Source organism: Pseudophryne corroboree, chromosome 6 (assembly GCF_028390025.1).
Source record: "Pseudophryne corroboree isolate aPseCor3 chromosome 6, aPseCor3.hap2, whole genome shotgun sequence".
In the NCBI taxonomy this organism is placed as follows: domain Eukaryota; kingdom Metazoa; phylum Chordata; class Amphibia; order Anura; family Myobatrachidae; genus Pseudophryne; species Pseudophryne corroboree.
Window position 1 is genome coordinate 618,991,613 of NC_086449.1, and position 23,958 is coordinate 619,015,570.

Genomic DNA, 23,958 nt, shown 5'->3' on the forward strand with positions numbered 1-23,958 from the left:
GGTAGAATTTGGTAGCACCCATCTGGTGCTCCAGTTGCTGGATCCTACTGACAACAGTATTCTGAGGGACATATCCAATTACGTACAGGTTTTAGCGTGCTGGGAAAGCTCTGAGGTTAGCGTCCGGAGCTATTCAATAAAACCCGAGGGGAACTAATGTTAATCCATAAATTCTGCATAAAGTAGTAAGAATCTATGTGTTTTTGCAGCGCGTTAAAAGGCAGAAGGTGCATTTACTGCTGATTGTTCCTCACAGCTCCTGAGGCTGCGAGTAAAAATCCTTACTATGGGTGGCGCTACTGGACCTAATTGAATAGGTCCGAGCCAACAATTAGTCACAGGATAACCACCTGTGTCTAATTACATAGTGCTTAGAGTGTGCACCTGCATTTTCTTTTTCCCTACTATCGACAGTTAGATAGGGTAGTGTTAAGTTTATAAGGTAATTCGGTTCATGCCAGGTCACAGTCCAAACAGATAATGATTTAGAAGCTAACAAAAGCCCAGTTTGCATTTCAATTATTCATGGGTAGCTGGGACAAACATTATTGTATCTGAATTGCAGGTGTCAGTGACAAACAGCACTGTTCTGTAGTTAGGGATATGTCATACAATTAAAATCGTTATGGTGGAATTAGCCTCTAAAATCACTTTATATGTACATTCATTGTTTGCTTTGTATGGTAACATCTTATACATAATACAAAAAGCACCAGAATGACTGTAAAAAAAAAACATTACATGCAATAAATGTATTAATAAATGAAAACTGCTGTATACTGCATTATGTTGTTCTTACTGACATCAAAACCAGTGGGGGGTGGGGGTGGGGGGAACGTACAGCTCCGAATTCAGCCAATTGCATATTCTATACACAACATGCAGGATAAGCAGCAGCCAATCACACCAAACACAAAATGACAGCTGAAGTAATGAACCTTTTTTTTTTTTCTCAAAGTATATCAAAGTTAATCCTTGGATGTGGTGATGTAGCAGTAATTTAAGGGGCCCATATGTCTACGATTAATTGCGGTAATTCCCCGTTTTGCCAATGCCTGAACCAGGTCATCGGCAAAATCAAACATGCTAGAAATCCTCAATTCGCCGGTTCTGACCAAAAAATAATCGGAATCGGCGAGTGGGAGATATTTAACATGAAAGATTTTGATAGTCACCCGACAAATCAACGTTCAGCGGATCGCCATAACGGGTAATCAGCCAGTAGATTTATGTCCACACATAAGAGACAAGACTTCTTCTCTATATACAGTTACATACTACCATTTACAGCACAAAATGCAATGAAACTGATTGCAAATTGAGATGATCATTCATTGTTTTTGTGGCTCTTTACTTATTTCTTTCGCTTTAATCATGTTCAGTCATGTGAAAGCCATACACTTAAATAAACATAAACCTCAAATACTTTCTTAACTTTACTCTGCTTAACACCAGGATACAGTATGTATATGACAGGAGAGCTTGGGAGGAGATCAAAGCAAAATCTGTAAGAGTTAGGATGGTGAGCTCAGCAAAGACTTACAAGTACCGTAGAAACTAGGCAAATACTTGTAATAGGAACATTTTACACATTCAACTTTTAATATTTACATTATGAAAATACAATGGGAAGAAAATCAGGTTAAATCAGCTTTAAAACAGATTCACCTAATATACTATGTAACCTGTTCTGTATACAGGGATGGGAAGAAGTAAAAAATATATCCACCCCCCTTACATACACCAATTTATGATTAGAAAATTCATTCCAGAAAACAATGTGTATTTTTTTCTTTCAGCTCATAAATCCATTCAGATCCAATATAATATTCATGACAGTACAGTCTGAAAGTAGTTACATTCTTTACAATATGTTAATTCAAGAAAAGGCACCGATTGGGCCATCACAAGACTTTGCTGAGAGACAATGAGCTAAGCTATTTACAGTACATGTGCTTAGTTAGGTACAACGTAGACTCAAAGGTCAACGGAACATAGCAGCATGGTGCCCCACTTCTCTGGGCACCCTTAGGCACAAGCCTCATCTATTCTTTGTTATATACAAGGATTCCTTACTTTCTTTCAAGTCTAGCTTTGTTCTCAATGCTTTCTCTGATAATTCCATACAACAATGCATAGGCTATCTCTGGTATTAGTACCCTGATACCAGACTGTATTCAATGTGTTGTATAAGTGTACAATTTGTAGTGTTTTGTAATTTCTGTATACTTAGCATTTCTTGGGGCTGTAGATGTACATTATACAGTAAGCAAGGCCTGATTGATCAGGCAGGAATGATGGTCAAGCCAGTCAGAAGCCACATATAATGCTCTCCCCTTTACAGGAACATTCGTCGGACCTTGTCTTTGTTTGAAAGCCCCTTCAGTAATGTTGCATGTATGTTTGATTTAGATAAAAAAGGTATTTTTATTACTAATATCTGAAATAAGCTGGCCGGTTTAAACTGTTTTAGTGACCACGCTCACAAATGATAATTATTCATTCTATCAACTAATGTAGTCTAGTTCAATATATAACACTACTGTAGGAAATCATCAATAGGTATCGTTTAAACTAAACATATTTATTCACCATTATATACAGAATATGGGCCCTCATTCCGAGTTGATCGGTCGCAAGGCGAATTTAGCAGAGTTACACACGCTAAGCCGCCGCCTACTGGGAGTGAATCTTAGCTTCTTAAAATTGCGACCGATGCATTCGCAATATTGCGATTACTAACTACTTAGCAGTTTCAGAGTAGCTTCAGACTTACTCTGCATGTGCGATCAGTTCAGTGCTTGTCGTTCCTGGTTGACGTCACAAACACACCCAGCGTTCGCCCAGGCACTCCCACCGTTTCTCCGGCCACTCCTGCGTTTTTTCCGGAAACGGTAGCGTTTTCAGCCACACGCCCCTGAAACGCCGTGTTTCCGCCCAGTAACACCCATTTCCTGTCAATCACATTACGATCGCCGGAGCGATGAAAAAGCCGTGAGTAAAATTACTTTCTACATAGCAAAGTTACTTGGCGCAGTCGCAGTGCGAACATTGCGCATGCGTACTAAGCGGATTTTCATTGCGATGCGATGAAAAATACCGAGCGAACAACTCGGAATGAGGGCCATGGATTTGTTATATTATCAAAGCACACAATAATGTGCAATGTGCATGTGTGCTTTCTTTCTGCTTCAGTAACAAGGTATAAGGGGGATATTTATCAAAGCTTGGCAAGAGAGAAAGTCAGTATGTCAGTATCTGTCATTTTCTAGCACAGCCTGTAAAATAACAGATAAAAGCTGAATGGTTGGTACTTTATCTCTCTCCAAGATTTGATAACTCTCCCCCTATGTCACAGTAAATATATAGGGGTATATTTACTAAGGTCCCGATTTTGACCGAGATGATGTTTTTTCTTCAAAGTGTCATCTCGGGAATTTACTAAACTCAAATCACGGCAGTGATGAGGGCATTCGTATTTTTTTGGAAGTCCAAGAAAAAAAATACGAATGAATACACCATCGGTCAAATACGCCTGTAATTTGGTAAAACTCGGTCATTTACTAAAAAGTGTAATTCACAAACACTGCCGACAATAGCCAAACACTGCCGTGAAAAAATTCCACTCGTGAAAAAGTGCTAAAATAAAACAGACCTGCTTTTTTTTTACCGTGTTCTGATAGGCATGCACGGATCCATGAGATCCGTGCATGTTTATCAGTGGGAAGGGTTGGGAAAGTGTTAAATTTGCCCCCCAAAAAAATGCGTAGGGTCCCCCCTCCTAAGCAAAACCAGCCCCGTGCTCTTTGAGCCGGTCCTGGTTGAAAAAATATGTGAAAAAAATTGACCGGGGTTCCCCATATTTAATCAACCAGCACCGGGCTCTGCGCCTATGCGCTCCATTGTAACCAATGGTGGGAACTTTGTGGTCAGCGGTGAGGTTACTTTCGGTCAACCGCTGACCACAAAGTTCCCACCATTGGTTACAATGGAGCGCATAGGCGCTACATTGTATCACTGCCGTGTGCTGCCTGACAGACACTACAGGAGCACACAGCCAATCAGGAGGGTGCCACGACGTGGCGCTCCCTGATTGGCAGAAGGAACCCTCTTAGACAGAAGTAAGGGGGGGTTCCTGGCAGTCGGGGAAGGGGTCCCATGTGAAAACATGGGGCCCCTTTCAGTGCGTGGTCGGGTGTCCGTTTTTTTATTTTGCAAAGTACGTGGATTACAAATAGAACAGAAGAGGACCGATCTACACTGGATTATGTGAGTATAATTTTTCCAACAGGTACCCCATGGATTCTACATGGAGAAGAGGACCGACCCTCGTGTGAACATAGGTAAGTATGTATGTTTGGAGGTGTGGATGTATGAATTAAACTTTTACTTTCAAGGTGTTTGTCTTCTGTTTTTATTGGGGTATTTTTTTAGTAGTAGTACTACAGGTACCAGCGGGCCCGGTTTTCCACCGCATGCTGGTACTTGTGGTTCTCCAAGTACCAGCTTGCGGGGGAGGCTTGCTGGGACTTGTAGTACTGCTACTAAAAACAATATTCAAATTTTGGCAAAAAGGCTATCAGCCCCCCATCCGCCGCCCTTGGATGGGGGGGACAGCCTCGGGCTTCACCCCTGGCCCTTGGGTGGCTGGAGTGGGGGGACCCCTTGATTGAAGGGGCCCCCACTCCTCCAGGGTACCCCGGCCAGAGGTGACTAGTTGGGTATGTAATGCCAGGGCCGCAGGGACCAATATAAAAGTGTCCCCCGGCTGTGGCATTATGTATCTGGCTAGTGGAGCCCGGTGCTGGTTTCAGAAATACGGGGGACCCCTACGCTTTTTGTCCCCCGTATTTTTGGAACCAGGACCAGGCGCAGAGCCCGGTGCTGGTTGATTAAGTATGGGGGAACCCCGGTCAATTTTTTTCACATATTTTTTCAACCAGGACCGGCTCAAAGAGCCCGAGGCTGGTTTTGCTTAGGAGGGGGGACCCCACGCATTTTTTTTTTTTAATTTTAACAATGTTTTATTTTTTACGAAATGTGCACAATGAAGCCCAGCACGGATCTCACAGATCCGGCCGAGATTCATTGTGTTAAAGTCGGCAGTGTTTTACAATTCACTCACGTAAAACACTGCCAAAAAATACGAATGACATCGACATCGGTAAATACGAAAATGCAGAATACGACAGCTTAGTAAATTAGTCGTAATAAATTCAAAAAGTTGCAATTTTACACTTTCGATGTCATTCGTGATTGAACTTTAACCTCATTCGGAAAAATACGAATTTTAGTAAATATACCCCATAGTGTATATTGAAGAAAGTGCATTTTGGCAAAATACCATATTTTAACTACAGATGTAACCATGCTTATTGTTGCTGCATTGCGTTCACATGGATTACCGCAAAGATTACACGTGCCCAGGTGTGATTAGTCGCACCCACAATCGCATAGTGCATTTCCTATGGATCGCAGTTGTGACTATTTGCACATGTACGTAAATGGGCACGCTAGTCATGCCTAGCTAATCACGGGTGCAAATAGTCACAGCCCCGATTAGCGTGGCTACATCTGCATAGCTAATTCTTCTACATTATGAAGCTTATATGGAGTGAACATGGGTAGACCAGACTATTACGTGTACTCTTCCAATACAACCATTGAAGACATGACCCAGATCTTGGGTAGAGCAGTACATCACTGGGAGCACAGCACGATTTGGGTGGCATCTGAGCATGTGCCAGTCTGGCTCCTGCTCACGGGAGGCTTCAGCACTGGGGCTCGGTGTGCAGCAGGTGGCCAGAGATATAGGAGAGACCAGGCATTACCACTTGTGACAGATTTGTCTACCACCTTTCCTGCAGTTTGCCAGCCGGAAATGTTCTGCTTTTGCATAAAAGGGACCACTTACTGTATAGCCTTTCTTTGCTTCACAATAGGGCAAAAGTCACAAAGCAGTTTTATGATTATAAAATATCACTTGGCCATAATGTGGAGCAAAACATGTACTTACTGACTTAAGGTACTCTAGGGTGATATTATGTCAATATTGTTTTTAATTTGTTTGAAGGAAATTATTATTATATATGCATTTTAATTGACTATTCCGATGTAAGTGCGTTAGTGCAAATTGACAATTTCTGCGCTCATTGCTGGTGATACATTACATACATCACAGCTCTTTAGTTACATAACACATATAGTGTTACAATGTACATTATGATAGTCCTTTTTAGAATAAGACTGAGACAACATCTTAGAGATGCAATGCTCCTCTGTGTCAGCATTGCCCTTCTGTCACATAGAACATCTGATGATTCATGTATGGGATTAGAGAGTTCTAAGGGGAAAGGTAAACACTGCCTGTAGAATGCTAAGCAGATCCCTCTAGTACTATGTGGATAATACTATTATCCTCTTTATACCTGAGATGCTATCAGTGCGTAAGGACTCTGTGCAATGACGAAGTCCTGTAATGGCCCATACTGATAAATAGGAGCTGATCTTTATCAAACCGTAACGTCATTGGTTAGTAACTATTTTACACTAGGTCTTTGTGTGCTCTCCGAGGTTTCCATTGTTTATGTGACACAGAAGGGATCTGGGCCTCTCTCTCTTTGCCCCTCGCAGGGGTCTGTATGGCAATGGTTCATGTACGTGCTTGGTTATTGCCAAGTTGCAAAATTTGTTTAATGAACAGGTCTGCTTGATCTTCATCACAAAGGACCTTGCTGTACAGATCTGACAGTTTCCCCATCAGCAACAGCTGATACTCTTCATTCCCAAATTCAATAGCAGCTGCCAGGGCCAGGCAGAAGTAAGCAGCTGCATCTTCAGCATCCTGTAAAACATGCAGAACTGTTACTGTACATCAGCTACTGTACCCTGTCCTGCAGGAAGAACTATTATCCATTATTTTAAATTAAAGAGGAGGTATAATCTAACACAATGAAAGCAGGCATTCTAAATGTGCTAGAATTATGTATTCAGATTTGTTTTTGCATGCTTTGCTATTTTCTTTGTTGTTAACAACTGATTTTTCCACCTTTTATGCATATGAAATATAACAGATGCCTCTTTATTGTAATCTTCCTACCTATGTTTCTTAGTCCAAACCCCAAAATTAAAATTTACAGATATAATCCATGAAGGTAAAATAATTAGTTCAGTGTTAAGTAGATATACCACTGTTAGGAAGTGCAGTATTTCCTTCCCACAGCTAAACTTTGTGGGACTTCCTTTCATGCCATGTCGAAACTCTCTCTGCAAATGTTATATCTGCCCCCCTTGCAGTGCACATGGTTTTGCCCAACTGCTAACAAATTTGCTGCTGCGATCAGATCTGAATTGCCCCCAAAGTTGCAACCACTTGCCAATTTCTACAGCAGTGAAGAGAGAGGTCATGACTGGGATGGGTATAATGTGTTACCTTTCTTCTATGCAGTGCGATATCCCCCAGACGCCAGTACACCTTTACGTAATAGCCAGCCTCCGCTGTGTGTTGTATTGGTGAGGAACATATAGATAGTGCCTTAAGGTAACAGTACTCAGAGACCTCATAAATCTGCAAGGAATAATAAACTCCTGCCAACCGATGGAATGCAACCAGCTCATGTAGTGGATCCTCTAAATAGAGAAATACATTTGATTAAACATCAGGGAGGGAGAATTTCCTGCACTGTGGTCAGTTAGAAGATGAAGAGCAATGCTTTATAGTTACTCCGATACGTTCAAGCAAAGATTCCTAACATTCCATTTCTAAGTAAGAGCATGTCTCCATTATTATATACTGACTGCCTCCTCCGTAGCGGGTTTACATTTAATTCATTAAATAGCTATACTATGGTAAACGTGGCCATTGCCTTAACACACTTATTAAGTATTATATTTCATAAGACTGGTTTAAGTCGTGCAGAACTCACAAGAGGCTGACAGTGCATTACATTATATTACAGTTCTTCTGCTTGGGAACGTAACAGTACTGGAGCCTATTACTGATAATTTACAGAAAACAATCCAAATGTTAATATTTCATGTTTATGTTTGAATGTAAATATTTATGTGACTGCCCCATACAATAAATAAGCTATTTTTATGTAAACTAATTAATTAAGGTCTTAACCGTTTTCACTTTTTAATTATCCAATATCAGAGACTTACAATGGAACTGTCGTTTTTCATGGCTAATACTCTAAGCAGGAACCGCACTTTTTCTGGGTTCCCATAAACAGGACATATTTTACACCTAGAAGACTGCAGCCAAAAGCTGAGTGCTCACTAGTACTGCAAAGTTCTTCAGCCCGTTAAGAATGACAGAATTACCCAGGGAGGCAGTAGTGGGAGTCTCATAAACTGTGGGATCCCAGTCATGGGAACATTACATTTATGCTAGCAGAAGGGAGGGGATTGATTTCTAAAAAAAAAAAAAATGTCTGGAGAGCTTTTATTGTGCACTCTTGGTTCGCAGTGAATTCATACCCCCAGATACAACTACAGCAGAAGAACTGTAGCACGGAGTCCTGATCCTAGTCTACCTAGAGCAGGGGTGGGCAAATTGTGGCCCACCAGCTGCTGTAGACGTATGCTGTACGGTTATACCATTCCCAATACTCACCCACAAGTGTGCTGAGTCGGACAGCCATGGTAGCAAATTCCAGTGACGCTTTATGATCCCCTTGACTTATTAGCAGATGAGAGAGTTTGTGGAAAATCCGTAGCTGTGATTGGGTGTCCTGAAGCTTCTTTGCTAGTGGGAGAGCACCTTCCTGAAAACAGAATAAAAATACCAATTAACTGTATGTCAAGCGACTTGTCATGACTTGCTTGCAAAACACTGCAAACTGAATTCAGCCAATCAGAAGAATGGTTCTTATTGCTGAAATATACCAATTAAGCTTACATGTACTAAATCAGGATATCTGCAACACCATACAGACCTGTGACACTAGCAATGTCTACTGCATGCTGTTGTGCCATTACATATTGTCACTATTCAAATACATTGACAATCATAGTGCAGGTTCCTTGGGAAAAGAGACTGATGAAAGGCTGGTTAAACAGTAGGTATGCCAATCTGTACTGTATTGTACTGAGTGTCACGTTATTACTGTGTCATCTATAAGTGCTGGTCACCTTGTAAAAAGGAAGAGCCCTCTCCTTCTTCTGGAGCCCATAGAAGAATATATCTCCCGCAGCTTCATACACCTGCAATGTTACAGTAAAGTGCTCTGACTTCATGGAAGCCTGGATGCCTGCCTGTAACCAAATCACAGAATAAATCAGCAATCACTCGGTTATTCCTTTTGTAGTGTCAGACATTAACATTACTATTAAATTAATGGTGTCCATTAAAACGGCACTCCTCATTGTTAGATGAAAGTTCTAGGGGCACAACACAAACTACAAATGATATGTTCCCGGTAAGTCACTGTAATTGTCTTTTGGATACTGTCCTCCCTCCACACGACCAGTACTAAGCTTATCTGTAGAATCTGTACTTGCTGGATGTTTGCTTCTGTTCACATTGTGTATTAGATTAGTATCTAATTAAGTGACACTATTCTCGGGGCACAGATTTCTAATTACTGTATGGTGTTATATTGTGTTACACTGTGGTGATGTCCTGTAGTATCACTGACCTGCAGATAAATCTCCACCAGTTCGTGCTCTTGCAGTAGATAATACAGTTTTCCCGCTTGGATCCACCGCTCAGCTGATTTCTCATGCTGTCCAAGATCAATGGAAATCCTCAGACTCTGCTTGGTGTAATCAAGTGCTTTGCGTAGGGACCTGCAATAAATACAAGCAATTATATCCGGATTCTTCATATACTATACAGCAGTTTCCCAAAGACTACTGTCACAGAACACGGATACGCTACAGCATTCTGTTTTACACAACCATACATTAAACGTGGCTTCCTACACAAGTGACATCAAAAGAATAACATTTTAACAGCAAAAAGGTTCCCAGCCTATATATTATATTATCCATGATAGGAAATAATAAAAAAGATGATTTGCAAACATACTGTAACCCTTGTTATTGCTCAGAAAATCCAGCTGCAGTATGTCATGAATTAAAAGAATATATTAATCTCAAGAGCAAGAGGAGTTAGTGAATTCTATGGGGTAATTAGTTCGGTAGAGGTGTGTATTAGGTGCAGCATTTAGTTCTAGAACATAGGTCTGCAAACTCGGACCTCATTACCCCACACAGTGCATGTTTTGCAGGTCTCCTCACAGAATCACAAATTAAGTAATTAACTCCACCTGAGGACCTTTTAAAATGTGTCTGTGAGTAATTAATACACATGTGCACCTGCTGGGTTACCTGTAAAACATGCACTGTGTGGGGGTAATGAGGACCGAGTTTGCAGACCTATGTTCTAGAATGAGGGTCCACACAGCTTTTTCAAGTAAATAAATGAATAGTACTTTACCGTCAGCATAACTCAGGAAACAAAATAATAGACACCTAGCCCATATTCAGGGCACTGACTCACTGTTTCGCCCCTGACTATAATTGGGCGGCTAGTCTTAAACACAAAAGTCTCTCAAAGCCTTTCCAGACCTGTGTATAGTTTAGACAGGTCCATGTTGGTCTTTTTCCTGTTTTAATACATTTTGATACACAGTGAGATGCAGAGTTGTAATAAATTTGAGCCCTAATTGAGTGCCATACTGATCATATGATTAAGAATTTTACAGCACCTGGGTTAGGGCTGGGTATAGGTGACCGGCGGTTGGGATACCACTGGTCACCATACCGACGCCGGGATCCCGGTGTTTAGATTGCCGCCGGGGGGGCTGGCAGTGGCCGAGCGCAATGAATTCCCTTACGGGCTCGCCACAGGTTCTATTCCCACTCCACGAGTGGGAATAGTCCCACTCTGGTCACATAACCGCATCACCCTGGATTACACAATGCAATCATGGTCTTCATGTTAACAAATCATTTTAATTTATGGTCTAGGATGTAACCTTTGTTATCATACATAAAAATATAATAAGTGGGCAGACAGTGAGCACTGACTAGCTGTTGTGATGAATGTGCCCTGTATTTGTATAAAACATACTTGCCTACCTGACCCTCTCCATGAGGGAGAAAAATGCTCTGTTCCTGGACTTTCCTGGTAATGTATGATTGCCATCACCTGTGGTGAGCTAGTTAATTGATAAGAAAGGGGTTTCACCACAGGTGATGGCAATCATACATTACCAGGAAAGTCCAGGAAAGGAGCATTTTCTCCCTCATGGAGAGGGTCAGGTAGGCAAGTATGGTATAAAACTATAGAACAGGCCTCCAGCTTTTACCTAGTACTTAATGCAGATACCTCCAGTATAACTTTGAAATTGTATCCGGATGGTAGGTCAACAGTACTTAGGTCGACAGTCAATAGGTGGACTACTATTCATCGACATGGACAAGGTTCACATGGGAAAAGGTTGACACAGTAAAAAGATCGACACGGGACAGGTCAACACACTTTTTTACTATTTTTTTTATTTTTTACTTTTTCATACTTTACAATCCATGTGGACTACAATTGGGAATAGTAATCTTAGCCATGCAAGGGGATGCGGGGCATTAATTGAGGTTCTTGGTCATGTTATGCAAAAAGGGACACCAAAAATATTGAAAACCTTTTCATGTGTCGAACTTTCTCCTATGTCAACCATGCCCATATCGACTAATAGTGGTCGACCTATTGACTGTCGACTTTATCCAGTTCGACCCAGTGATCCATAACCCTTTGCAATAGACTGCTGCAATCAACAAAAGATTTATATGTCAAAGAAAAGTTATCAATATATCTCCCCAGAAAGCTGGCAGTGTGCACAACAAGACAGAAGAAGTAAAAAGTGGAGCAGAGTTTAGAGACAGGTGGTTAACAACAAAGTATAATCCAATCAAATGGTCCAGCAGTAATGACGGCAAGAGGGCATAGTCAATAAACAATATAGATCAGGACATTGGGGGTCATTCAGAGTTTTTCGGTCGTTAGTTTTTTTCGCAACGGAGCGATTTGACGCAAACTGCGCATGCGCAATGTTCGCAGTGCGCCTGCGCCAAGTAAATTAGCACAAAAGTTAGGTATTTTACTCACGGCTTAACGAAGATTTTTCATCGTTCTGGTGTTCGTAGTGTGATTGACAGGAAGTGGGTGTTTCTGGGCGGAAACTGGCCGTTTTATAGGAGTGTGCGGAAAAACGCTGACGTTTCTGGGAAAAACGCGGGAGTGGCTGGAGAAACGGGGGAGTGTCTGGGCGAACGCTGGGTGTGTTTGTGACCAGGAACGAAACTGACTGAACTGATCGCAGTGTAGGAGTAAGTCTGGAGCTACTCAGAAACTGCTAAGAAATTTCTATTCGCAATTGTGCTAATCTTTCGTTCGCAATTCTGCTAAGCTAAGATACACTCCCAGAGGGCGGCGGCTTAGTGTGTGCAATGCTGCTAAAAGCAGCTAGCGAGCGAACAACTCGGAATGAGGGCCATTGAGAGAAAGAGTAATCACAAATAATCAAGGAATTTAGGGAATAACAGGAAATATATTAAAAAATCAGGAGCACGCTTTCAGACCCATTTGCTGTGTCCAATGGCACACGACAGGGATGCCCCCTGTCGCCACTTATATTTGCTTTAATTATTGAACCTCTTTCCTGCCGTATTTGACTTAATTTGGACATTGATGGCTTCACTATAGGGTTCCTAATACAAACTCTACCTTTTCGCAGATGATGTTCTCCTCATTCTCACCAACCTGCTTATCTACCTGCCCAATCTTTTCAAGCAATTGACTCTCTACGGAGACCTCTCTGGCTATAAAATCCCACATTCAGTCAAACACATTGGACCTTCTTAATTTTAATTTTTCTTTTACCTGGTGACACACATCTATTAAATATTTTGGTGTCAATATCACTAAATCTTATCATTTCTTTTATGAAGCTAATTTTACTCCCCTATTTAAAGAAATTACGAAAAATATGCAGTGTTGAAATTTTTTTAAATCTCCTGGACAGGCAGAATCAACGCCATTAAGATGAATGTCTTACCCAAACTGTTATATCTCTCACGTTGCCCGTGCTGGTTCCTCTCCGGGTCCTCACATCTCTTCAGGCACAATATGGTAAATTTATCTGGAACGATAAAAAGCCTCATCTGCGCAGGGACACTCTTCAGAGGAGTTCCATTAGAGGTGTCCTGGGTCTCCCTTCATTGTCAAGATATTATGCCTCCAAAGTTAGGGGGTAATTCAGACAGCAGCAGCGATCACAGTCTGAAGACCTTTCCTGGAGTGTGCTCGCGCACCCCGGGAGGCCCAGTGAGAAGCTAACAGCATCTCAGGGCTGCGATCGCCTCTGCCTGATTGACAGGCAGAGGCGGTCGCAGGGCGGGAGGGAGCGTGCCAACGGCATTATCTACGTTCCTCCCTTAGTCAATTGGTTGACTGGCACTCCCCAAGGAACGTAAGGAGATGGGTCGACCTGGTGAGGTAGATTCGATCTCCCACCTTCCATGGCTCTCCCGCCCTCATAGACCGAAAACAATTTCTTCTCTCCCAACAGTCTCCATTACACTTTCGATATGGGATTCAGTAAATTCTAAACTTTCCCTCTGCACCTATCCTTCTCTACTAACACCCTTATGGAACCACACCTCTTTTCCCCTGGCCAATCCTATGGCTGATACATGGTCAGCAGCGGGCGTCACTTGTTTTCATCATATCATTCATGACAACATCCCATACTCTTTCGCGGAACTTCAAGCGAAACATTCTCTTCAAGCGTCCTATTTTTACCAATATCTTCAAATCAGAAACTTCGTCATGACCTCTACCAGACTGGTCCTTCGCATATACCGTAGGATATTGAGCGTCTTTGTATTTACCATTCTATGGAGAGAGGCATCATCTCCCTATTGTATTATTCCATTTTATCACCGGACTCTCCTCTCAAAGTGGCACATGAGATAACCTGGGAAGAGGATTTGGGAATCTCTCTTAACGTAGAGCCTTTGGACACTATTTGCTCAAACATCTCAAAATGCTCGATCAGCGTCTCCGTTAAAGAAAATCCCTATAATGTATACACACGTTGGTATCTAGTTTCGGAACGTCTACATCAAATTTACCAAACCACTTTGAATCTTTGTTGGCGACAGTGCAGCCAAGTAGGTTCTTTTTTTCATATCTGGTGGAGCTGTCCTAAGATTGCCCCCTTTTGGTCCTTGGTTCAAACTCTCATACATTTAGTTGTATCTGATTGCCCCACTCTCACCCCGGCGATGCTTCTTCTGTGTGGCCCTGGCCAGGTATCTAAATCTGACAACAAAATTATACTACATATAGTCTGTGCAACTAAATTTCAAATTGCTAGATCGTGGAAACACATAAACCCTCCTTCCAGTCCTGAACTTGTGAACCGCATCTGGTTTATGGAATACCTGTATTCTTTAGGGAACAACACAGTGGGCAAGTTTCATAGCACTTGGATGTCCTGGTATGCAAAATACAACACGGCTCTTCCTGGACTTCACTAAAGCAATTTCTTTGGTCCTTCTTTTTCTCTCTTTCTCCTTCTCGCTCCCTCCCTCACTCTGGGCGGGATGTACTAAAGCAAAAATGCGGTAAAACCCCCGAAAACGGGGGTTTTACCGCATTTTCATATTTACTAAGACCCTACCGCAGCGTTTTCGGCGTCCAGGGTTTCGCCATCTCTGGATGGCGAAACCCTATAGAAGCCTATGGGCTTCTTTTCGCCGACCGCTGCAACCCGCCGACACCGTCGACCCCCGCCGCAGACGCCGACCCCCCTTCCCCCTGGCTTACCTTCCTCCAGGCTGCCCTGGACCCGGAAGGTAGTGTCCTCCTCCCCCTAGCAACGCAGCCGGACGTCCTTCCGGCTGCAGGGGGGAGGAGGAGGTGCCGGGGGCAGCCTGCTGCTGCTTCCCGGCATCTAGCCAGTGTGGGGACCCCGGGGAGGTGACAGAGACCCCCCGCAGACCACCTAACAGGTATCGCGGGGGGCCTCCGTCACCGCATCGCGATGTTGATCGCATATGTTAGTACATATGCGATCAACATCGCTGCGGTAACCGGCGAGGGGCGGCGATGTATGTTAATACATCCCGCCCTCTATCTCTCTCTGGGCGGGATGTATTAACATACATCGCCGCCCCTCGCCGGTTACCGCAGCGATGTTGATCGCATATGTACTAACATATGCGATCAACATCGCGATGCGGTGACGGAGGCCCCCCGCGATACCTGTTAGGTGGTCTGCGGGGGGTCTCCGTCACCTCCCCGGGGTCCCCACACTGGCTAGATGCCGGGAAGCAGCAGCAGGCTGCCCCCGGCACCTCCTCCTCCCCCCTGCAGCCGGAAGGACGTCCGGCTGCGTTGCTAGGGGGAGGAGGACACTACCTTCCGGGTCCAGGGCAGCCTGGAGGAAGGTAAGCCAGGGGGAAGGGGGGTCGGCGTCTGCGGCGGGGGTCGACGGTGTCGGCGGGTTGCGGCGGTCGGCGAAAAGAAGCCCATAGGCTTCTATAGGGTTTCGCCATCCAGAGATGGCGAAACCCTGGACGCCGAAAACGCTGCGGTAGGGTCTTAGTAAATATGAAAATGCGGTAAAACCCCCGTTTTCGGGGGTTTTACCGCATTTTTGCTTTAGTACATCCCGCCCTCTTTCTCTTCTGGCTCCCCCTTCCATCCTTCTCCTTTTTTCTTTGCCTCTCTTCTGAATCTCTCTTCTTCCTCATTATCAAATCCTTTTTTCAACCCTATATACTGTTCTAATACACTTTCCTCCCTGATAAAGTTTGCAGTCCTCCATAATCTTTCCCAAGGAACCACTGGTTGGCCCTCAGAAAGTCACCCTGCCTTCTAATACAGGATGCTTTTGCAAGTTTTCCTCATTTATTTATTATTCCCTACTATCCTTTAATCCTTTAGATTAAAAAAAAACACCAAAAAAAAGGTTGTTGTTCTTTGTAACCCCATCAATGCAGATCTGGATTGTTCCTATTGTGACTTTGTTTTAACAAAACATCTGTATTTGTTACCGATTATTTTTTGCTCTTTAGCAGATGATCTGAGTCTGATAATTTTCCATAATTGCGTAACTGTAATTCTTACCAACATATCATACTGAACCACTGCTTTATTAAAGAGTTGGATATATAGGTAGAGAATAAATCAATCCAAAAGTGAACACTCTGAAAAGTTTACTTTACTGTAGTCCAGCATTCAGGATATCCTGAATGTTACCCAATGTCCTGCACTTCCTAGCTGAGGCTCTTTTTGCGTGCTATTTACTATTTACAGTAGTCTCTATAGGTTGGAGGTCATCATTCCTTAGCACGAAACATATGAATCATTATGTTGAAAACAATTATCTGCCATTTTTCTAAATGCTGGAGTTTATTCTGGCAGCCCTATTAATTTGCTAGCGTTATACAGTATGTAAAAACCCAGCTGCTTTCTATCTCCAGATTCTATCTCCGGAATGTAACTAACATGCTTGTGTTACAACGTCTTGGCTAGATTACATACAGAGAGTGTACAGTATATAATCTTCATTAATGACTATAGCCCTGGGCATGCAATTTATATATATATATATAGATATATATATATTTTTATATATATATATATATATATATATATACTCTCTATAGGTGATGTGAGCTGGGGGCTGTTCTGTAAAATGTAAGCAAGAAAAAATAAGATTTTACTTACCGATAAATCTATTTCTCGTAGTCCGTAGTGGATGCTGGGACTCCGTAAGGACCATGGGGAATAGCGGCTCCGCAGGAGACAGGGCACAAAATAAAAGCTTAAGGATCAGGTGGTGTGCACTGGCTCCTCCCCCTATGACCCTCCTCCAAGCCTCAGTTAGGATACTGTGCCCGGACGAGCGTACATAATAAGGAAGGATATTGAATCCCGGGTAAGACTCATACCAGCCACACCAATCACACCGTACAACTTGTGATCTGAACCCAGTTAACAGTATAATAAACGCAAAGGAGCCTCTGAAAAGATGGCTCACAACAATAATAACCCGAATCTTTGTAACAATAACTATATACAAGTATTGCAGACAATCCGCACTAGGGATGGGCGCCCAGCATCCACTACGGACTACGAGAAATAGATTTATCGGTAAGTAAAATCTTATTTTCTCTGACGTCCTAGTGGATGCTGGGACTCCGTAAGGACCATGGGGATTATACCAAAGCTCCCAAACGGGCGGGAGAGTGCGGATGACTCTGCAGCACCGAATGAGAGAACTCCAGGTCCTCCTCAGCCAGGGTATCAAATTTGTAGAATTTAGCAAACGTGTTTGCCCCTGACCAAGTAGCTGCTCGGCAAAGTTGTAAAGCCGAGACCCCTCGGGCAGCCGCCCAAGATGAACCCACTTTCCTTGTGGAATGGGCTTTTACTGATTTTGGCTGTGGCAATCCTGCCACAGAATGTGCAAGCTGAATTGTACTACAAATCCAACGAGCAATCGTCTGCTTAGAAGCAGGAGCACCCAGCTTGTTGGGTGCATACAGGATAAACAGCGAGTCAGATTTTCTGACTCCAGCCGTCCTGGAAACATATATTTTCAAGGCCCTGACAACGTCAAGCAACTTAGAGTCCTCTAAGTCCCTGGTAGCCGCAGGTACCACAATAGGTTGGTTCATGTGAAATGCAGAAACCACCTTAGGTAGAAATTGAGGACGAGTCCTCAATTCCGCCCTGTCAGAATGAAAAATTAAGTAAGGGCTTTTATATGATAAAGCCGCCAATTCTGACACACGCCTGGCTGAAGCCAAGGCTAACAGCATCGACACCTTCCATGTGAGATATTTTAAGTCCACAGTGGAAAGTGGTTCAAACCAATGTGACTTTAGAAAACTCAACACCACATTGAGATCCCAAGGTGCCACTGGAGGCACAAAAGGAGGCTGTATGTGCAGCACCCCTTTTACAAATGTCTGAACTTCAGGTACTGAAGCCAGTTCTTTCTGGAAGAAAATCGACAGGGCCGAAATTTGAACCTTAATGGACCCTAATTTTAGGCCCATAGACAGTCCTGTTTGCAGGAAATGAAGGAAACGACCCAGTTGAAATTCCTCTGTAGGGGCCTTCTTGGCCTCACACCACGCAACATATTTACGCCAAATGCGGTGATAATGTTTTGCGGTTACGTCCTTCCTGGCTTTGACCAGAGTAGGGATGACTTCTTCTGGAATGCCTTTTTCCCTCAGGATCCGGCGTTCAACCGCCATGCCGTCAAACGCAGCCGCGGTAAGTCCTGGAACAGACAAGGCCCCTGCAGTAGCAGGTCCTTTCTTAGAGGTAGAGGCCACGGTTCGTCCGTGAGCATCTCTTGAAGTTCCGGGTACCAAGTCCGTCTTGGCCAATCCGGAACCACGAGTATAGTTCTTACTCCTCTCCTTCTTATGATTCTCAGTACTTTTGGTATGAGAGGCAGAGGAGGGAACACATACACTGACTGGTACACCCACGGCGTTACCAGAGCGTCCACTGCTATTGCCTGAGGGTCCCTTGACCTGGCGCAATATCTGTCCAGTTTTTTGTTTAGACGTGACGCCATCATGTCCACCTTTGGTTTTTCCCAACGGTTTACAATCAGGTGGAAGACTTCTGGGTGAAGTCCCCACTCTCCCGGGTGAAGGTCGTGTCTGCTGAGGAAGTCTGCTTCCCAGTTGTCCACTCCCGGAATGAATACTGCTGACAGTGCTATCACATGATTTTCCGCCCAGCGAAGAATCCTTGCAGCTTCTGCCATTGCCCTCCTGCTTCTCGTGCCGCCCTGTCTGTTTACGTGGGCGACTGACGTGATGTTGTCCGATTGGATCAACACCGCCTGACCCTGAAGCAGAGGTTTTGCTTGACTTAGGGCATTGTAAATGGCCCTTAGTTCCAGAATGTTTATATGAAGAGACGTTTCCAAGCTTGACCACAGGCCCTGGAAATTCCTTCCCTGTGTGACTGCTCCCCAGCCTCTCAGGCTGGCATCCGTGGTTACCAGGAACCAATCCTGAATGCCAAATCTGCGGCCCTCTAGTAGATGAGCACTCTGCAGCCACCACAGGAGAGACACCCTTGTCCTTGGCGACAGGGTTATCCGCTGATGCATCTGCAGATGCGATCCGGACCATTTTTCCAGTAGATCCCACTGAAATGTTCTTGCATGGAATCTTCCGAATGGAATCGCTTCGTAAGAAGCCACCATTTTCCCCAGGACCCTCGTGCACTGATGCACTGAGACCTGTCCTGGTTTTAGGAGGTTCCTGACTAGCTCGGATAACTCCCTGGCCTTCTCCTCCGGGAGAAACACCTTCTTCTGGACTGTGTCCAGAATCATTCCTAGGAACAGTAGACGTGTCGTTGGAATCAGCTGCGATTTTGGAATATTTAGAATCCACCCGTGCTGACGTAACACTACCTGAGATAGTGCTACTCCGACTTCTAACTGTTCCCTGGATCTTGCCCTTATCAGGAGATCGTCCAAGTAAGGGATAATTAAAATGCCTTTTCTTCGTAGAAGAATCATCATTTCGGCCATTACCTTGGTAAAGACCCGAGGTGCCGTGGACAATCCAAACGGCAGCGTCTGAAACTGATAATGACAGTTTTGTACTACAAACCTGAGGTACCCTTGGTGAGAAGGGTATATCGGGACGTGGAGATAAGCATCTTTGATGTCCAGAGACACCATATAGTCCCCTTCTTCCAGGTTTGCTATCACTGCTCTGAGTGACTCCATCTTGAATTTGAACCTTTTTATGTAAGTGTTCAAGGATTTCAGATTTAAAATTGGTCTCACCGAGCCGTCCGGCTTCGGTACCACAAACAGCGTGGAATAATACCCCTTTCCTTGTTGCAGGAGGGGTACCTTGATTATCACCTGCTGGGAATACAGCTTGTGAATGGCTTCCAAAACTGCCTCCCTGTCGGAGGGAGACTTTGGTAAAGCAGACTTCAGGAAACGACGAGGGGGAAACGCCTCGAATTCCAGTTTGTACCCCTGCGATACTACCTGTAGAATCCAGGGATCCACTTGCGAGTGAGCCCACTGCGCGTTGAAATTCTTGAGACGGGCCCCGCCCCCCACCATATCTGAGTCTGCTTGTAAAGCCCCAGCGTCATGCTGAAGACTTGGCAGAAGCAGGGGAGGGCTTCTGCTCCTGTGAAGCGGCTGCATGGTGCAGTCTTTTTCCTCTTCCTCTGCCCCGGGGCAGAAAAGAATGGCCTTTTGCTCGCTTGTACTTATGGGAACGAAAGGACTGAGTTTGAAAAGACGGTGTCTTTTTCTGCTGATGTGGAGTGACCTGGGGTAAAAAGGTGGATTTTCCAGCCGTTGCCGTGGCCACCAGGTCCGATAGACCAGCCCCAAATAACTCCTCCCCTTTATACGGCAATACTTCCATGTGCCGTTTGGAATCCGCATCCCCTGACCACTGTCGCGTCCATAACGCTCTTCTGGCAGAGATGGACATAGCACTTACTCTTGATGCCAGGGTGCAAATATCCCTCTGTGCATCACGCATATATAGTAATGCATCCTTTAAATGTTCTATAGTTAACAAAATATTGTCCCTATCCAGGGTATCAATATTCTCGGTCAGGGAATCCGACCATGCGACTCCAGCACTGCACATCCAGGCTGAGGCGATTGCTGGTCGCAGTATAACACCAGTATGTGTGTATATACTTTTTAGGATATTTTCCAGCCTTCTATCAGCTGGTTCTTTGAGGGTAGCCGTATCAGGAGACGGTAACGCTACTTGTTTTGATAAACGTGTGAGCGCCTTATCTACCCTAGGGGGTGTTTCCCAACGCGCCCTAACCTCTGGCGGGAAAGGATATAATGCTAATAATTTTTTAGAAATTAGCTGTTTTTTATCGGGGGAAACCCACGCTTTTTCACACACCTCATTTATTTCCTCTGACTCAGGAAAAAATATTGGTAGTTTTTTCTCACCCCACATAATACCCTTCTTTGTGGTACTTGTAGTGTCAGAAAGGTTCAATGCCTCTTTCATTGCCGTGATCATGTAACGTGTGGCCCTACTGGACATTACGTTTGTCTCGTCACCGTCGACACTAGACTCAGTATCTGTGTCAGGGTCTGTGTCGACCCACTGAGGTAACGGGCGTTTTAGCGCCCCTGACGGTGTTTGAGACGCCTGGACAGGCACTAATTGATTTGCCGGCTGTCTCATGTCGTCAACAGTTTTTTGCAAATTGCTGACATTATCACTTAATTGTTTAAATACAATCATCCAGTCAGGTGTCGACTCCCTAGGGGGTGACATCACCAACACAGGCAACTGCTCCGCCTCCACATCATTTTCCTCCTCATACATGTCGACACACGCGTACCGACACACAGCACACACACCGGGAATGCTCTGATAGAGGACAGGACCCCACTTAGCCCTTTGGAGAGACAGAGGGAGAGTCTGCCAGCACACACCCAGCGCTATATATATATACAGGGATAACCTTATATAAGTGTTACTCCCTTATAGCTGCTGTTAATATATTTATTTGCTGCCAAACGTGCCCCCCCTTCTCTTTTTTACCCTGATTCTGAAGCAGGACTGCAGGGGAGAGTCAGGGAGCCGTCCTTCCAGCGGAGCTGTGAGGGAAAATGGCGCTTGTGTGCTGAGGAGATAGGCTCCGTCCCTTCACGACGTCCTTATCTCCTGCTTTTTTGTGTAAAATGGCAGGGGATTAAAATACATCCATATAGCCCAGGAGCTATATGTGATGTATTCTGTTTTGCCACCTAAGGTATTCTGTTATATTGCGTCTCAGGGCGCTCCCCCCCCAGCGCCCTGCACCCTCAGTGACCGGAGTGTGAAGTGTGCTGAGAGCAATGGCGCACAGCTGCGGTGCTGTGCGCTACCTTAGTCTGAAGACAGGATGTCTTCTGCCGCCGATTTCACCGGACCTCTTCGTCTCTTCTGGCTCTGTAAGGGGGACGGCGGCGCGGCTCCGGTGACCCATCCAGGCTGAACCTGTGATCGTCCCTCTGGAGCTAGTGTCCAGTAGCCTAAGAAACCCGATCCACTCTGCACTCAGGTGAGTCCGTTTCTTCTCCCCTTAGTCCCACGATGCAGTGAGCCTGTTGCCAGCAGGACTCACTGAAAATAAAAAAACCTAACTAAACTTTTATTCTAAGCAGCTCAGGAGAGCCACCTAGATTGCACCCTTCTCGGCCGGGCACAAAAATCTAACTGAGGCTTGGAGGAGGGTCATAGGGGGAGGAGCCAGTGCACACCACCTGATCCTTAAGCTTTTATTTTGTGCCCTGTCTCCTGCGGAGCCGCTATTCCCCATGGTCCTTACGGAGTCCCAGCATCCACTAGGACGTCAGAGAAACACATTTCTTGCTTAGAAATACCCCTCCCTTTCAAGCACCTGAATGATATCACTAAGCTAATTGAGCATCCACCACTATATTTGCTTGCTGTAAAAATTAAGCAAAGATTCTTTTCAGTCCTGTGCTGGATAGTGTACCAACAAAAGAATAAGGAATAAAACACTGTAAAGGTAAAAACTGAATGTACACAACCATTCCCCCGCAATTTAGACTATTCACCTACCTAACACGTAAAGCACAGTTGCACTCACCTACCCCCCCCCCCCCCCCCCCGCTGCCCATCTAAAAGCCGGGATCCCACCGTCAGTATGGTGACCGGCGGTATCACAAAGGACCCAACACGAAAGGAAGCACTAGTACCCCATGCTGCTAACTCTGCACACGGACATACAATATGTGTGCATGTGAGCGTAAGCAATGCAAATTAGTATGTTTTACACTAATCAAACCGACGTAAGACCAACATAGCATCATTGTGCCTAATGTATAGAAGAGGATTGAAACACATCAAATCCAAATTGTGATTAAGGCAGTCCTACTGTCTCCTCATTCTATTAATACAAGCTAAACTAAGTAGCACAGATGTAGCCACACTCATCCATCCTGTGGCATTGCCGCACTTGCTGCGGGTGCGACATAGTAGACTGAGCTGCAGCTAGTCGCACCCACGATCATCTCCATAGAAAGTCTATGGTCGCGGGTGTGAATTAACCGCAGCTGAGCACACTAAGTAATTAGACAGGTGTGTATTATCACACACACTATTAACAGGATGAGTTCAGCAGACTGGCTGTTGGGATTCCGGTGGTCAAGTGACAGGCGGCGGACTCCTGACAGCACTCAGGAGACCAGCGCCGGATCACCAACAGCCTGGATGCCGAAGGTGAGTACCTAGGTTCGGGTCAGGGTTAGGGTCTGGGGGAGGGGGGGGGGGGGGGTTAAGGTTAGGCATTAGCCCTAGCCGCCATCCACTGAGGATTAGGGTTATGGTAGGGGATGGGGGCAGACAGGGGCGGATTGTAGAAATACTTACCCCCTTCGATGTTGGGAGCTTCACAGTCGGGATGCCTCTGTCAGTCAAGTGACCGTCGGCATCCTGACTGCTGGGATTTCGTATATGTATTCCCTATTAACTTGCCAGTATGGTTTTGAACTATAGGAAAACCTGGAGCACTGAGAGAAATCTAAGGGCATATTTAACAATAATGTGCATTTTCCCCCATTAAATATACATTTTTATCCTGGCAAAAAGAAATAAGAATATGGAATTTAACAAATGTCTCTAGCCGGGACACAGGCCGGTAACAGCCCATCCCGGAGTACAGTAAGAAGCAAAGTACGGGGTCCACACCTTGCACGGTTAATGCACATATGCACTCACTGGGCTGCGCATGCGTGAGTACATGCTAACAGAGAGGGATTGTGCACTATAGTTACCTCTGAAGATGCTGTTAGCTACCGGGGTCAAGATCCAAAAAGCACAGTTTTCTGGGATCTTAGAAAATTGGCTATGATCGCAGACACTATAGACAGCTATATGGAC

General features: G+C 44.6%; 1 protein-coding gene across 2 annotated transcripts in view; it reads right to left on the reverse strand.

Annotated features, from left to right (window-relative positions):
• Positions 1-4,983: 4,983 nt before the first annotated feature.
• SH3TC2 (SH3 domain and tetratricopeptide repeats 2) overlaps positions 4,984-23,958 on the reverse strand; it is a 108,684-nt gene continuing 89,709 nt past the window's right edge. For both annotated transcript variants that reach the window (XM_063928085.1, XM_063928084.1), the window contains 5 exons: positions 9,642-9,792; positions 9,136-9,258; positions 8,618-8,768; positions 7,433-7,629; positions 4,984-6,844 (listed from right to left, as the gene is read on the reverse strand). In XM_063928085.1, coding sequence (XP_063784155.1) covers positions 6,653-6,844; positions 7,433-7,629; positions 8,618-8,768; positions 9,136-9,258; positions 9,642-9,792 — 814 coding nt within the window. In that variant the 3' untranslated portion in view covers positions 4,984-6,652. The remainder of the gene's footprint in view (positions 6,845-7,432; positions 7,630-8,617; positions 8,769-9,135; positions 9,259-9,641; positions 9,793-23,958) is intronic.